Source organism: Brachyistius frenatus, unplaced genomic scaffold (assembly GCF_029030835.1).
Source record: "Brachyistius frenatus isolate BFR_SWC_R1_liver_20210118 unplaced genomic scaffold, ASM2903083v1 Contig_31, whole genome shotgun sequence".
Taxonomy (NCBI): domain Eukaryota; kingdom Metazoa; phylum Chordata; class Actinopteri; family Embiotocidae; genus Brachyistius; species Brachyistius frenatus.
The window spans coordinates 2,030,502-2,046,330 of NW_027210630.1; the positions used below are offsets into that span (position 1 = coordinate 2,030,502).

The 15,829-nt window shown below is 40.4% G+C and overlaps 1 protein-coding gene across 1 annotated transcript in view; it reads right to left on the minus strand.

Annotated features, from left to right (window-relative positions):
- LOC138621625 (phosphatidylethanolamine-binding protein 4) overlaps positions 1-15,829 on the minus strand; it is a 50,948-nt gene that overhangs the window by 26,903 nt on the left and 8,216 nt on the right. Inside the window, exon 4 of the mRNA XM_069699807.1 lies at positions 2,168-2,266. Coding sequence (XP_069555908.1) covers positions 2,168-2,266 — 99 coding nt within the window. The remainder of the gene's footprint in view (positions 1-2,167; positions 2,267-15,829) is intronic.

Genomic DNA, 15,829 nt, shown 5'->3' on the forward strand with positions numbered 1-15,829 from the left:
GCTCTCAGGGGGGAGATGCTGCAGCAGGCTGCCACTAGCGCGGCGCCAGGTAACCTGACCTGAGGTGCATGTTTTTGGATGATGGGAGGAAGCCGGAGAACCCGGAGAGAACCCACGCAAGCACAGGGAGAACATGCAAACTCCGCACAGAAAGGCCCAGGACCGGATACGAACCCGGAACCTTTTTTGCTGTGAGGTGACAGTGCTAACCACTGCACCACCGTGCGCCCTCTTCATAACTGTGGATACTGATTAAAAAAAAAATACACACTAATTATGGAAACATTTGTAAACTAGGTCAAGACTACATGACCTTGGACTAATGAATATATATGAAAAAAATATGTCTGCTGCAGCTCTCTGTTTGGCGAGTGAGGATCAAAACCCTGATACATTTGACATTTGAAAGCTTGACCCCTGACCTCAGCTGAAGAAACTTTCTTTTACAAAACCATCTACAATCACACACATTGCCATAAAGAGCCATTTAAATGGTAAACATGTTGTCATACAAAATCTTTGCCGCGTAAACAAATGGAAAAAAATTACAGAGTAAATTCATCATTTGTCAGTCATACTTACTCACTATTTTTTTTTGTCTTTTTTGTTGAATTACCAATATGCATTCATAAATTGACCTGAATTTCTATCAAAACCACTGCACCGAAATAAAATCCAATACATTCACATCGACATCTGAAAAAGCAAAACTGAGGTTGTGTGATGTCACCTACACACCCTGGTCAATTAAACACCTCCCACTACAGTGGCATCACTCAAAAGGCTCATTAACCCTTCTGACCAACCACCAGTCACAATCAGAAAAACATCCCGTCACATTGGCCAATCGCTACATGGGCAACGCAGGTCAACACCCACACAAGTGACAGGAAATTGAATTGCTGGAGAATGTGGTCTGTCTGAGCACTTGAAAGACATTTGTTTATTCACAGCTGGTCATGCAGCCAGACAGACTTTATGGGCTTAAAAATAAGAAGCAAAGGTGATGCCTAATGCAATTTTGTGAAGTGGAAATTACTACTTTTTGTATATTAGTGATACATGTGAGTGATATGAGGTAAATATCCACAGATTATTAACAACAAGCAGGAATGTGGCTGCATAAATTATCTCTTAAGCACACCACCAGGGAGCTAAATCACAAAATGCTGAATTTATACCTTTTGTAGGTTTACTAAACTATATATCCCAAATACATCACATGAGGATCTTTAAATCAATGTGGCGTTTACTTAGTGTAAAACCACTCCTTATAAAATGAAACGGGAGCAGTGATACATCGCTGAAGCGTCTTTGTGTGCTTGTTTTTCAGACCACTAGTCTTAATCTACTGGTCTGATCTTTCGGTTCCCGGGGGATTATAAAATGTCTGTAAACCTCAAAATATTTGAGGCAATCAACAACTCAACATGCATTTGGCGTTAGAATGCAAGAATGTGAAAACACACAAACGAATGGATAAAAAGGAGTGAAATATGAAGAGAAATAAGGGGATCGGAGCCGTGCCCATTTCGGGGGTGTAAAATATGGAGAAGTGTGGATCATTGGGGGAGCTGCTCTGCCTGGGGGAACAGATGAAGGGAGGACACTCTGCCAAGATCTCTCCACTGAAGGGGGAGCTGAGGGACTGGAGCTCTATGGGAGAACGAGTGTGCGCCTCGCATGCTGCTCTCCTCAATCTCAGTCTCACACGCCTGCATTGACACGTCCCAGGCTCTCTGCAGCAGAGGGAAATTGCTGCTGACAGGGCCTTGCAAACTTTCACAGCCATTTAGAAAGACTTACTCCCACACTTTTGTCACAGGCATTTATTGCACAAGATACATGATATGAAAAATTTAAATTTTTCAAACTTGGCATCCTTTTTTTTTTTTTTTTTTTTTACCCAAGTTAGGCTTAAAAACCATTCATAATTTTTCAGCCTTGCGATCGGCCCCAGTGCAGATGTAAACACAAGACATGCCAAGTGAGACCCCGAGATTATGAAAATGCACAATTTTCAAGAAAAAAAACAAGCAAACACTACTTCATAAATTTGTACCGTATGAGTTTCTAATCCAATAACAAATACCGGCCGTGTCACCATCACCCAAACCCATGTGTTTTTTTTTAAGTGAGAGCAGAGGTTATTGCAGACTGACTGTACCTGTATGTCCATGACCAACCAGTGCCTCCAGTAAGCAGATGTTTGTTCGCTGCGGCTTGGAGCATCAGGATCAACCATCACCAGGACATACATCTTATTCTGCAAACACAGGAAGATTCATACATTATTATATTTAACACAGACAAAGTATTTGCCACAGCACCACACACGCTGTGATTGCCCCAGAGGCAGCTCCAGTAGCAGCAGTACCTGATCCCTTTCTAAATGCAGACATGTGCTGTTCGTGCATCACATTGCCCAAGGCTTGACAGCCATCTCTGCATTTAACAAAACGTAGTTTAAATACTTGAAAACACATGCTTTACTTCACTTTCTTAGCCTTAAGTTATTCGACGTAATGCTGTGTGCATTTTGTTCTCTTCATAAAATTTGTGGTATGTTATTTTATGTGATTGCTTGTGTTGTCAACTGAGTGCAGAAGCTCACAAAGCAAGAAGGTTGGGTTCCTCTTTTGTTAGCCTGACACATGACCATAGCGCCATCTTAATTCACCTGTCAAGGCTAAATGTTTTAAGTAAAAAGGGAATAGCTCTAATAATATATACTGTAGCTGTGCTGATCACAAACTTAATCTTACAGCAAGCAAGCTCTGTGCCTTCTCTGTTATTACTTCAATTTAATATCATTACTGTGACATCAACAAAATGACAACATTTTGGATCTGATACCAAATCATCTCGTTAACATATTCACAGTAACTTTCTGCCACTTATCAAGTATCTTTATACCCCTCAATCTGTCAATGGATAAAGTGAGAGAAAAAGCATCTTAACTAACACTTGATCACAGTTATTGGACGTTGACTTGGCGGCTTAATTGCCGGAAAATCTTCATTCTGTCTGTCCCTAAAAGTTCGAGAATTATGAGAGCAGATTGAATTATTGCGAGAGCACATTTGTCATCCCTGGTCCGGTGCCCAAAATCTGCCAGACCATATGATGGGCTTTTTTTATTTTGTTCACTTCCTCTGCAAACAGAGACATTAAACGAGGCCGTTTTCAATCCACAACGTCCTCTTACAGTATATGTACTTTCAATTGAAGCAGGACCATAATGATATCAGCTTTAATACATATAAAACAGATGCAGCGTTTCTTACATTCTCACACCGACTGCCAAATAACACTGTCAGTGGTGCAGTAAAACATTCTGAAAGACACAAATGCTTCTGTGTAAACATAAACCTTAAATTTTTGTTTGTTGTGTCCTATCAAGACATTCTCATAGGCCTCTAAAAATTATCCTAAGCCGATGTATTTGAATGAGATAAAGAAATAGTCATGTATTTCTCTGCAGATGCTCATTTTCAGAAGGATTCTCTGCCTACCTGACAAGCAGTAATAAGCGTAAACAACTAAGCCTAATAATAGGATAATACTGTAGTCTCAGCGATAGTGCCTGCAGGTAACATCCAGACACACCAGCAACAATAGAGCCTCCTCCACAGCCTGTCAAAAGTGACTCTATATCAGTGACCCCCCCCGGGCAGCTTACCAACCATGACCTGTTGCCTTCTCAAGAGTTGTAATCCTCATTTGTACATATTTGCTACCAGGCAATGAAACTGTGATAATGTAGTTACACTAATATTTAAGTCAGACCCCAGTGCATTCAGAAATAACATGGTTTCAAATAAGAGCACACACACACACACACACACACACACACACACACACACACACACACACACACACACACACACACACACACACACACACACACACACACACACACACACACACACACACACACACACACACACACACACACACACACACACACACAGACAGGAAGAGACTACAAGGCAATTTAAGCATTAAATTACAAACGACCTCCAGTCACAATTACCATTGAAAGAAATTGCACTTCACTGGATATTTCACGAAAGTTACGATGGATGGAGACACACTGTATGGGACAGGTTTAGGTTTTTAAAGCCAAATTTAGAACAACAACATTAAGAACATTTCACATTCATTTCTGACTGTAACAACAAAAACATGGCCTATTTATGGCGGGTTCTGAATTCGAATGATTTCTGCACATATTTAGTGCTTGAATTTCTACCTGTAAGAATCTGGCTCATCCAGCTGGCATGGGCAGCAAATAATACAAGAAGCTCCCACCATGCTTGCACTTCACACATTGTGGCATGTACCCTTCTCTCTTACGAGGACATTTTTTTTTTCTCCATCTGTCAAAATTCACATTAATTACGCACAGATATGTGCGAAAGACTCCAGGGAAAAACAGATGCATATTCTGCCATCTGAAATAATCTATCAGGGCTCGAACAAACTAAATGTATATCAAAACATGTCTTAACAGGGCTAATTCTCATAGCTGTATGCTGGAAGGCACACAATTTCCCAAAATATGTTGGAGCGCCTTATAAGTATTAATCAGTAATACTAATGAGGAAACTTAACATTTGATTCCTGAGGATGATTTAAAATGTACTTTTAGACAGCAACTAATTAAATCTATCACTGATGACAATTTATCTTCTATATTTGGGGGACACACACACAGCTATCACCAAAAAGGACCTCAAATATTTTTAATCTCTTTCATATACTTAATTTAGACTGTTGTTAGAGGTGAGCAACCCACTCTGTTGTGCTATGTAATAGGTACAGCATTTAAAAAATAATAAAAAAAAATGCCTTAATAATCTGAGAGCCCGGAGCAGAAGTGAAATCTGGGTAGGTGTCGGCCACAGACCGCAGAGCTCCATCGGGCCATTATACAGGAGGAGATGTGAGGGCCCTGGGTGCAGGGTGGAGGCGGGGGAAGATTGAGCTTGCATTCTCTTGGGATTAACCTCCCACTGCCTGCTGTGATCACAGCAAAACGGCCCGCTGGGACCACACCCCCGATGCCAGGCAGCTGGAATAAACCCTGCAGTCGACTGGGCATCTCCGTCATGGCTACTGGTCAGTGGTAGAAAGGAATGGAGAGGCGCTCTCTTCAGGGACACCTAAAGAATATATAAACTTTATACCTCTTCATGATTATGTATATGAAATAGAACTGCAGGTGCAGTGTTTAGAAATAAATTTTCCGATTGTTGTATTTTCAAGAAATGACATAAACTCCCACTCCATGCCAGTAGCAATGGATACAGTACTTGCAATACGGAAGACAGCAAAGAACAAAGGCAGAGGAAAACCAGGGTCTCTGAGGATGTAAGCTACTGTATTACCTTTGAGTGAACTCTGCTGGGGATGAGAATCAGAGAGATGGCTAATCGCTGCTCACGTAGAGCTGTCTGGTCTATCGAGCCCAGCTCTGCTAACTGATGACACCACGAAGGGCGAGAGTGAGTTAGGGAGAGGGAGGGAGGAAGGAGAGGCCCCTCTGTGAGTTTACAAGTTCATGCTTTATCCCTGACCCAATACCAAACTGTGTCATCCGTGCAGCTGCCTATTAATATACCCATTACTTTATCCTCCCTGTTCTTCATCTCCTTCAGCCTCTGTGCACAGAACCCACAACGTTTCATTAAATGGTCAACTGTGCTCACTGCTCGACCCGCAGCTCAGCAATGCATCGATCCCAAATCCCTGTTTAAGTAGCAAAAACACTTGAACTCGTTTGGTAATTAACAGGTATCTATGTTGTGATTAAGAGACGGTGAAGGCTTAACAACCATCGACTGCAGCTTAGAGCGAGGTTGAAAGATCGATCTATGAATACAGAAAAATAGGAACGGTAAAATATGTATGAAGATGGAAACATGTCAGATGAGGGAGAACATTTTTCTCAGCTATCTCAGCAAAAAGGATTTAAAAAAATAAACAAAACAGACATTCTGGTGTCCAATTACTTCAGAGTGCAAAGTTGCGTGGACTTTTAGTCTTGGGACAAAGTGACAAGGTCTCAATATGGAGGCAGGATAGCAGTGAGCGGGGCAGAAGAGCGAGCGAAGGTTAACAGTGGTAACACTGGCAGGGTCAGATGATGAGGTTGATCCTGGTGGAGGGGAGGTCATGGGTCAGCTAGGCAGCAGTAATTGAATCCTGACCAGAGAGTGGGGGGCCGCAGGCCCAAAGATGAGCTGGAGATAGAGGGGGAGGGTGGAGGGGAGGGAGACAGTGGCGCACACCTAGAGGTCACTGACCTTACAGGTGAGGAGGTCCTCATTGTCATTAATAAGAGCCCATCCCCCCACTGCTCATCCCCAGATGCTTGGAAACCTCATTGTTTCTCACTGCAAGCGCCATTATAAAACCTCTTTCATAGGCAGTCATTAAGAGCAGGAATGGATGAGGAACAAAAAATAAACAGTATCTTAGCATTGCAGTGATTAAAAGGCCTTGTTATGACTACACAGGCTGAATGACAGCTTTTACAGTCCAGTTAAGAGAAAGAGGTTATCATGTTGCATTAGGGGACGCGTAGTATCCAATAATCTTTTTATATGTTTGTGCCAGAACTGTATTTGAGACACAACTTGATGAGGACTGTGGACTTGGACTCGTCTGCTCTAATACTTGACTTAAAAATGTGGTGACTTGACTTGGCCCTAGTCTTACAAACCCAAATGTACTGTGAGTTTGTCTTTTTATAGAAGAACATAACAGGGTATGTGCTGCGCTTTCATAACCTAATGCACACTTTCAGTTGCTGATGCTGGCACCATAAGAGAAAACCCTAATAGAAATTAGCCTTTCATTATGAAAGCTATTAGTCTATACAGACAAATTAGTACTTCAATAGTTTCCGCACTCAATATCCAGCAAATTACTAATTTTTGCTTTTAGTTTTTATGCTTCGAGCTGTTGGAACGGTCTGCATGAGGAGCTGAGAAGTGTTGATATCTTTAATTTCAAACTTGAAACCTACCACTTTACCCTGGCCTTTGATTAGAATGTTTTATGGCCGTAGATTATAGTGTTCAAACATTTACTTTATCGTTTTTTTTTTTTTAAATGCCAAATTTTGTTTGTCATTTTTCTATTTAATTTGTTTTTTTATTTGTTATTTTTTTAAACAAATATCTCTCACACGTTGCTCGACTTTATGAGAAGCCCAATACGTAGCCATGTTGTTTTTTTGTTTTTTTTTAAAGATGCTATAATAAATAGATGAAGAAATACACACAAACATATGCACATGGGGTCAATGAGCTTAAGATAGTGTTTTGTAATTGAAACCACTTAATGTCTGAGATAGAAGACAATCTCAGTGCTTTGCCACTTTGGTGCAACTCGAGAGCTACTGAGGCTACAGACACTATTAAACAAAATGACGAGTAATTTCACAAGAGCCTATGACAAATACCTGTGACCGGTTTACCATTCATATTGGTTATTGACACAGCTGAATGACATACAAAGAGAACATCAATAGTTGTCAGTCTGTTCTTAAGTGCCTCACACAGTGCGAGATGCTCACTACCTCCAAACCTGCCTATTTTTAACTCAGCCTCCTCCCACACAGGAATGGAGTGTGAAGTGGCTTATAAATCCACACTTTGAGGAGCCACATGGTCAAAGGAAAGTCACGTGTGGATACAAATGCATATTAGAGGCCTAAAGACAACACAGCTACTAGATCCCCGCCAGGTAGCCAAACAGAGGAGTGAGTGAGCAACGAGGAGGCAGCAGTTCAAGAGGAATATGAAACACAAGTTTACATAATTGCATAATCACGTTTTCCGTTTGAACATACAAATATGCTATATTTTAATCAAATTAACACATGACAGAAGGCAAGATGAGACAATGCAACATCATTCGTAGCCTATAGAGTCTGCACATCAAATATGACTGCTGTGAACCTTCCTGAACAATACATCTTATTTTAGCCTCCAAACCACAAATGAACAGCTCTGCGCTAAACTCTGCAAATGTTTATATGCAGTCTGTCCTGAACTTTGTTTTGAAATCCTTGTACTTTTGGTGTGCACTTTGTAGCTGCTATGAAGCCATAGCTAACAGTAAGATGGTTCACAGTCTGATTGAAGCTGGAGGGGGGTGAAGGAATTAGTAGCAGCCTAGGGAGCCATTTCTGCATTTCTCTCAACATTGAAGACTTCTTTCACCGCACCATGCTTGCGAACACAGCCATGCTCATGTTAAGCTTATTAGTCACCCTGGATGCGATCTTGCTAGCTGAGGCTTTCAACACTTTCTAGTGGTGGCTTTACACACATACACCTACTCACTGCCATGAAAGCATTTCTGCTCAGACACAGTAACTACCACTAACAGGTACTCTGAAGTAGCATGCGGCCAGGTGCTGCGATATGAGCTGCAGATCCAGCCCGTGTTAAATGAGGCGAGAGGGAAATATTTTTGTCGTGCAGTTTGGCTGCTGAGAACACAACACAGTCAAACAGGGAAAATGACAGCACCGGACTCATATCCATAATTAATCTTTCAAGCATGTCACACAGAGAGTCACAGATCTGCTATTTTACCACCAAGTGCAGCCTGGAAAAGTTAAAGGTGAGCACAGTCGAATTACTTCACCTGTATGTGGGAATCTAAATCGACTATTTTGATGCTAAAATAATTTAGAGGTATTTGGAGGCTGAAAAGCAAAATAATAGAGACATATTCAGATTTGCAGATGTTTTGGTTAGTGCAACTGAAAACTGAAAAGTTTACACAGGACATGACATGAAGCCTTAAACACATAAAGCTCATATTTAACATGTGTTGTAAAATTAAGTTAATTATGCCAAAATATAATGTGATGACATTATATTTTGGCAGCTCTTTCATCATTATTAAAACTAAATATGGGATGAAAATATTGAAAGCTGTTTGACTGAATAGAAGAGCAATTGCTTTTCTGTCATATATTTTAATATTTAATGCAACACGTTTAAGGAGTCAAGACGGTCTATAATTGCACTAAAATACATGAAAGGGTTACAACAGTTACACTTCATGGAGCAAACACAATCCTGAAGACGATGGGAAACATGCTGCCATGAAGGGAGCTGAGTTGTAAGCACTTTGACACCCATTCCTATTTGGCCACTGGAGCTGTTAAAGGTGTCAGGGCTGTTCACAGGCACTGTGTGTTTCACCAGCCAAGATGGCTTCCACATTTTTTCTATCATGATTAATTATGGTTTCTGATGGTAGTACAGTGAGAAAGTGTAAATTATTCCCACATTTTCTTGTGCCCTCCGTTCAGTCACTGTTGTGTAGGAAGATGCTATTGACGCCATCCATGGATGGCGACCAAAAGGCATCTACATGGGGTGGCAAACTCTAGTGCTTATTAAGGGGTGGAAGCGGCGGCGGCGGCGGTGGTGATGGGAGGGTGAGGAGGGGGGGCTGGTTGGCGTGTGGGCTGAACCTAGTCCAGACTGCCAGTTGACAGGGCCGGATTTTCCAGTATGGAAGAGTCTTGTTTCAGTGGGCGAAGCTGGGTGTTGGGAGACTGGGAGAGAGGACTGCCCAGGGCTTGGAAGCTTGAAACAGAATATTTCAAACAGACAAGCACCGTCTGTGTTCCAGTGTCACCAGCCCACCCGTCTGACAATCAGGGCCATGTCATCACAGGCTCTGAGTAAATCAGGGAGCACTCTCATCACCTTAGGAGATGTGGCGATTTCAGACGTCAGAGCAGTCTAGGGTCCCAAAAGTAGAAATAGCACTAAACCATATACAGCATAAGGCTGGTAAGACACAACGTACAGTAAAAATGTTCACCTACGGGCAAAACATTAAGATCGTCGACAGCAAAGCTTGGTGAAATGCAACCACAATACTGCGCTTTGCTTTGAATCCCGAACAAAATCCACAATATGTCTTCAAAAAAAAAAAAAACACACAGCAAAAGAGAAAATCCTTAGTTTTGGAAAACTGGCTGTAATAAAATAATTCGTCTGACAGATCATTTTGTGCGTGTTGATATATTTAGTGCTGTCAGAGAGGACATCACAGAGAATGGCACTTACATCACAATGCAAAAACTGTTATCAGAGGAGGTACAGGTTTATGGTTCAAGGGCTTGTCCATTCATAGAGAACAAGCTCAGCCTCTCTGCCTGACACACTGATAAAGACTGCACAAATAAAACAGCTCCACAGCTCCATCTTTGCCTCTCCCCAAGGGAATAATATATCACCCATCTGAATGTGGCACATATTGAATCATTTCCAGCGTTGATGATTCATTTGAATAAATCAGCCTTTTTTATTTTGCCAACTTGAACTGATACAGAAATAAGGAAAACTGTTGTAACGTTGTTAGATGTGAGGAAGGACAGGTGTTAGAGTGTTCTATAGGACTGGTAATCCTAATCCCCCTTTGCAACAATTAATGACTACAGCAATAATCTTCGCATATATGTTGTTGCAATTCCTTTTTCACTGTCAACCATAACCTGCCTCACTCACATAGACCAAATCCAGGGGGATATGTCGCTGCAGGCAGATAGGATCTTATCCTGGATTTGCATACATGAATGCACAGCAATAATTCAAGTAGCGCAAAGGACGGACAGTGTTTTGACCCGCGATATATTCTCATCTGACCATGCACTACTGACAAAGCCCTCTTTAATTTTCAATAAGGGTGATCCACAAAAAGAGGTTGGTATGGTATCTGCAATAATTCTAGACAAATATCAAATATTTCAAGGAAAAAGATAAATATGGAAGCCTCTCAAACAAAAACTTTTAATGTTTTCCACAAAAATCTACAGATGCATAGGATCAGCCTATCGGCAAATATGAAAAATCAGCAGCTTGTGCAATGAAAGGGTTATATCCGTATTCAAGCTAAGAGACATACTCTAACATACACAGACACAAATCCTGTTGAGCTGAGCTGAGCAGAGATACCCTACCAGCCCTCCAAGGCACAATTAGGATTTCACGGGGGGAAGAAATCTACATTCCTGCACACATGAAAAAAGTCCTTTCTCCCTCCCCACAACAATATCAACTTTTTACTCAAGGAAAAACCTGAAGCACCACTCGATAGGATTTGGACAAAGAAATAAAAAACAAAGCCAGAAAAAAAAAAAATCTAAATTTAAGCTGCAGTTAAAGAAAAAAAATATTATGGTTGAGGAAAATCCAGTCCTAAGCCTCCCAGTTCCAATCAATTTCTTCTATTCTGTGTTATATGAAAGGAAGCCACCACTCATAGTTTGTTTGAAGTGCTCGTCTGTGCGGAGCTGTGCTACATTCAACAACATTTGTATGGACACCCTCAGCGTATAATTTTAACACCTGGCTGACATTCGGTCCGAGTACAAGAGGTCAAGTACCTCCCAGTTTGAATAAGAGAAGAGATAGAGGAGGACACTACATTTCATTTCACGAGGTTTCCTAATAAGAGCACACATTCACAGGAACACAGCCGAGTTCAATCATTTCAATACAACACATACAAGACAGGAACATACTGTATGTTCTCTATAAACTTAGGTAAACTGCATACAGTAATGCAAAAATACCTGTGATCTACCTTAATCAAAACTATATTGTTTAGTTTAGCCGCAAAACTGTACTTGCATGTTAGGCAAACTGGAACTCGACCGATAATGGATTTTTGGGGCAGATGCCGATGCCAATATAAGGAAGTACAAAAAAAATATACAATATCCATATGTCGGCCAAAATGTGGTTCTCAAACAAGTGTGACAAAGATATAGAATACATATTTTACAGTTTATCAATAAACTGTATTGTCCAAAATGACATCCGAGCCCTGAAGGAGTGAACTTCACTGGGAATATACCCAGTGACAAAAAAAAAAAAACCCTAATTGAATTTTTTTTTTTTAACAACCCAAAGGATCTTTTCCTCATTATGTTCTGTAAAAAAAAAAAAAAGTTTTAAAATCGGCCAACATATAACCTAATACCAATATATCTGTGATAGGCCGGTATCAGCTGATAAAAATCAGGTGATTCAAACTGAGCTACACAGTCAATGATCTCTTCTTCTTTTTCTTCTCAGGAGTCTTCTGTGCACAGCAGGACAAATTTGAATGATTTTCATTCATCAATGTTTCATTGCAATCTCGACACGACTCAAGTTCCAGCTTCTCAGTTGGGAATTGCTGCGTTTATTGATCGGATGTAGAGTAATCTAAATATTTCTGGGTTTGTAGTATAATTACAAAAATATTATAATTCTGCAGTAATCATGTCAAAGGTGGTGAATAAGGGAGAAAACCTGCTATGAGCAGCTGGAGGGCGAGCAGACACTGAGAACATACATATAGTATGCTACTACTAGGGATCACGCACATTAATTACAATCTTGAATATTCTGCAAATAAAACAAATGCTTAAACGTTTTGTGGTCAAATCGAAGTATACCTAAAATTCACAACAGTGGGACACTGCTTTTAGCAGATTGATTGCTCTCTTAAATAGGTAGAAAATATAGCAGTCATTTTCCCTTAACTCTTCACCATATATAATGAAAATACATACCATATTTGTCCATAAAACAAATGAGAACTTACTCATGAGAAGTTATTTTAAGATCCGCACATTCATATTCCAGGCAACTGTTTAAACTCTTATCCAAATAAATTAGGCCTGTAGCACGACCACATTTCCTTTGACCCCATCATGAATGATTTAATTTTGACAGACATTAAGCTAAATACCATGATGACAATAAAGGGTCTAAGACTTCAGCTACAATGAGCATCTCCAAGTGTAAACTTACAGTTTTACTGATTAGATCTGGCGAAACTAATGCCCTGAGGCACATCCATAGAGCATTGTGCCAAATAAAGACATTAGCAGCGCTCGAGTTTGACCAGGACCTTTCAGCTGCCCGGCCTGTAAAGTGGTGTTTTAAGGAAAAACACATTTTAACCGTCACAAGTGATTCTCAGATTTGTGTTGCGTCTGAAGAAAAGGTTAAGCACATCGTCTATCTGAAAATGCCCGAATCTGCAGTCAGGCATAAACTTGGCACCCGGATAAATCATGCCATCACTGCGCTTCAGTTTTCTCATTATCCATACCTCTCATGACATTCACAGAAAGAAACAAAGCATCCTGCCAACACCTACTCTGTGAGAGAGCTCTTTCAGTTCAGCTCAAAAGCTGAGAGCTCCAAACCTCCACACCACAGTGTGGGCAGTGCTGGCAGAACCATGTGCCTAAGAACACTGACTGAGTGCAACAGTTGGACTAATAACAGAACAAAAAAAAAAAGTAAAATGGACACACAGTGGGGACAGCCACAGCTCCACAGCTGAGAAGCGGTTGACTCCTGCCCACCTCTCTTATTCAAGAGCGCAAGGTGTCCACAATGCCTCTGAGGTCTTAGTGCCATGAGGGGCGGTGAGCTCGCAGCTTCAGCCACTTCAGGGTAAAGCAAATCACTTTAATATGTTAAGAAGATTAAGCTGGATAAATGTCTAGATACATTTTTTGAAAAGCCACGTAAATCTCTAGTGTTTTTATTTGGGGAGGGGCGGTATGTGAGTCAGTTGAGACGATCAACACAAACCCACCAATATGCAACGCGATTGGCTGGGAAAAATTGGGCTTATTTGAGATTTTGCATTTTAAGCTTCTTGAATCTAAGACCATCCCACCTCTTTCTTATTATTTTTAACACCAACCTTTGGGATAACAAAACTAGGGGGAAAAAAAGACACTGGTCACAGTTTCATGTGCTCTCTCGGCTTAGACTCAGCTGTCTTATCCTGCTTATGCTGATTTTATAGCTTTAATTGTGCAGGTCAATGTTTTTCTTGAGAGACTGGTAATCTGCTCGAGAAAGCCCGTAAGAAAATACACAGAGAAAAAAAGGAGAAAGGTTAAAGTTCAAATCTTTAAATTGAAGTGCTTTCAGGATCTTTTTGTGCATTTTCAGGTAAATCATTACAGTCAAATTAATTAATTGAAGCAAGAGTATTCTAAATGTGGGATGGATGACTGACTTTTTCCCCCTGCTATCTTAAGAATTAGCAATCTGAGGGTGTCCGCCTGTCAGCTCGCTGTGCTAGAAATTGAGTGTGAAAATGAAAGGGAGAAATGGAACAAATAATGTAAAGGGATTAACAAATCATTTGCATAACATTTTCTCTGCTTCCAAACTGCAGGATCAGGAAACTGGAGGAAGGCAGTTTTATCATTCCTTCAGATCAATCAACACATCGATTGATGTGGTCGCTACAATTATCAGCAGCCTTTTAATATCAAAAGCAAAGGGAATTTATCCATCTAAAATATCTTAAAAGCAGTAAAAAACAGAGTGACAAGTTGGGAGAAGCAGCAAACATTGGATAGAAAACATTCTCCAAAGAAAAACTTGAATTGAGTCTATCCTCGAAAAGATACTTTACTTTCACTGTGCCAAACGTGTATTAACCTGTTTTTTTTCTTACACTCTGTCTCCCCATCCAGAGTTAAGACAATAAGACCACTGGGGAGATGAAGGGGATGGCATTATGGAGAGTTAAGCATTATGAGCAGCCCTGAAGCTGTTCTTAAAGAAGGTGAATCAGAGGATTGGGACACAACTGTAACTAAACCCTGTGCCGGACCACAAATGAGAAGCACAAAAACAGTTTGGGCAAAATGCCACTAAGCCAAGCATCTGGGTCTTAAGTAAACTTCACTTGATCACTTCTAACTTTGTGATTACTTAGTTTTAAAACAAAAGAGGCTGTCAAAAAAAAAGTCAATTACCTCAGTTTTAAGCATAAACACCACAGTAATCCTGTCCGTAAAGTTATGCACAGGGTCTGTATTCACACTTTTCATATTTAGGATAAATTACTCCACAACTAAGAACCCCAGAGAAAGTTTCTTCTTCTTCTCTCTCCCTGCTGGACAGATCAGATAAAGAAAATTTCTCAACGTGCCAAAGTACGACTGAGTCGTCTGGAGTTACAATGATTCTCAGGCAAATGTTAGGTTTCTGTGGCTCATATAAATAGAAATTTAATCTTGTATGTTTGTCTAAGTATTCACAGCAGGAGATGCACTTCCCATGCAGATTATGAATCTCTGTTTAAACAGATCTTGCACTCAATGTATATGAACTGACAAGAGACAGTTTCTGTGTGAATACTGAATAATAATCAGGAGGCACAGGTTCTGGTGGTGTTTTTATTAAAGAGGGTCTGTCTATTAAAGGTGTCTGCTTCTCTTTGCTATTTAGTCTTTGCTATTACCTCTGTGCTGAGGCAAATTTCAATCTAATTGCAGAATTTCACAATTGTCATGTATTGGGTTTTTTCCCCCAAAAATAGTGGTTGCATTTATTATATTACATGGTTAGTTTGCTAAGGAAAAAGTTGACCTTTCAAAATGATGTCAAGTCAGTACAAAAAAAAAAAAAATTGTTCCTATGTACCAAAGCAAATAACCTCGTCTGAAACATATCAAAGTGTTGAGTCGGCTTTACGTTTTGAACCACCTCCTTTTCTCAGAGCTTTTGTCAAATGTTGAAAATCTATAATTTTCTCAAATACTGCTGCCTGAATAGAAACCTGACCATTGTCATTTGTAAGAGCATCCCAGAGCTTCCTTAATCTGTTCTTATCCTCCCATTGATAATACAATACATTTTCACGGTAATTGAAATCATATTTTACTCACAGCCACAGAGTAAAAGTACTGCTGCCTACGCTCTTCGACCAAATGTAAGGTGACGGAATACCATGCCGCTGCAACAACACAGTG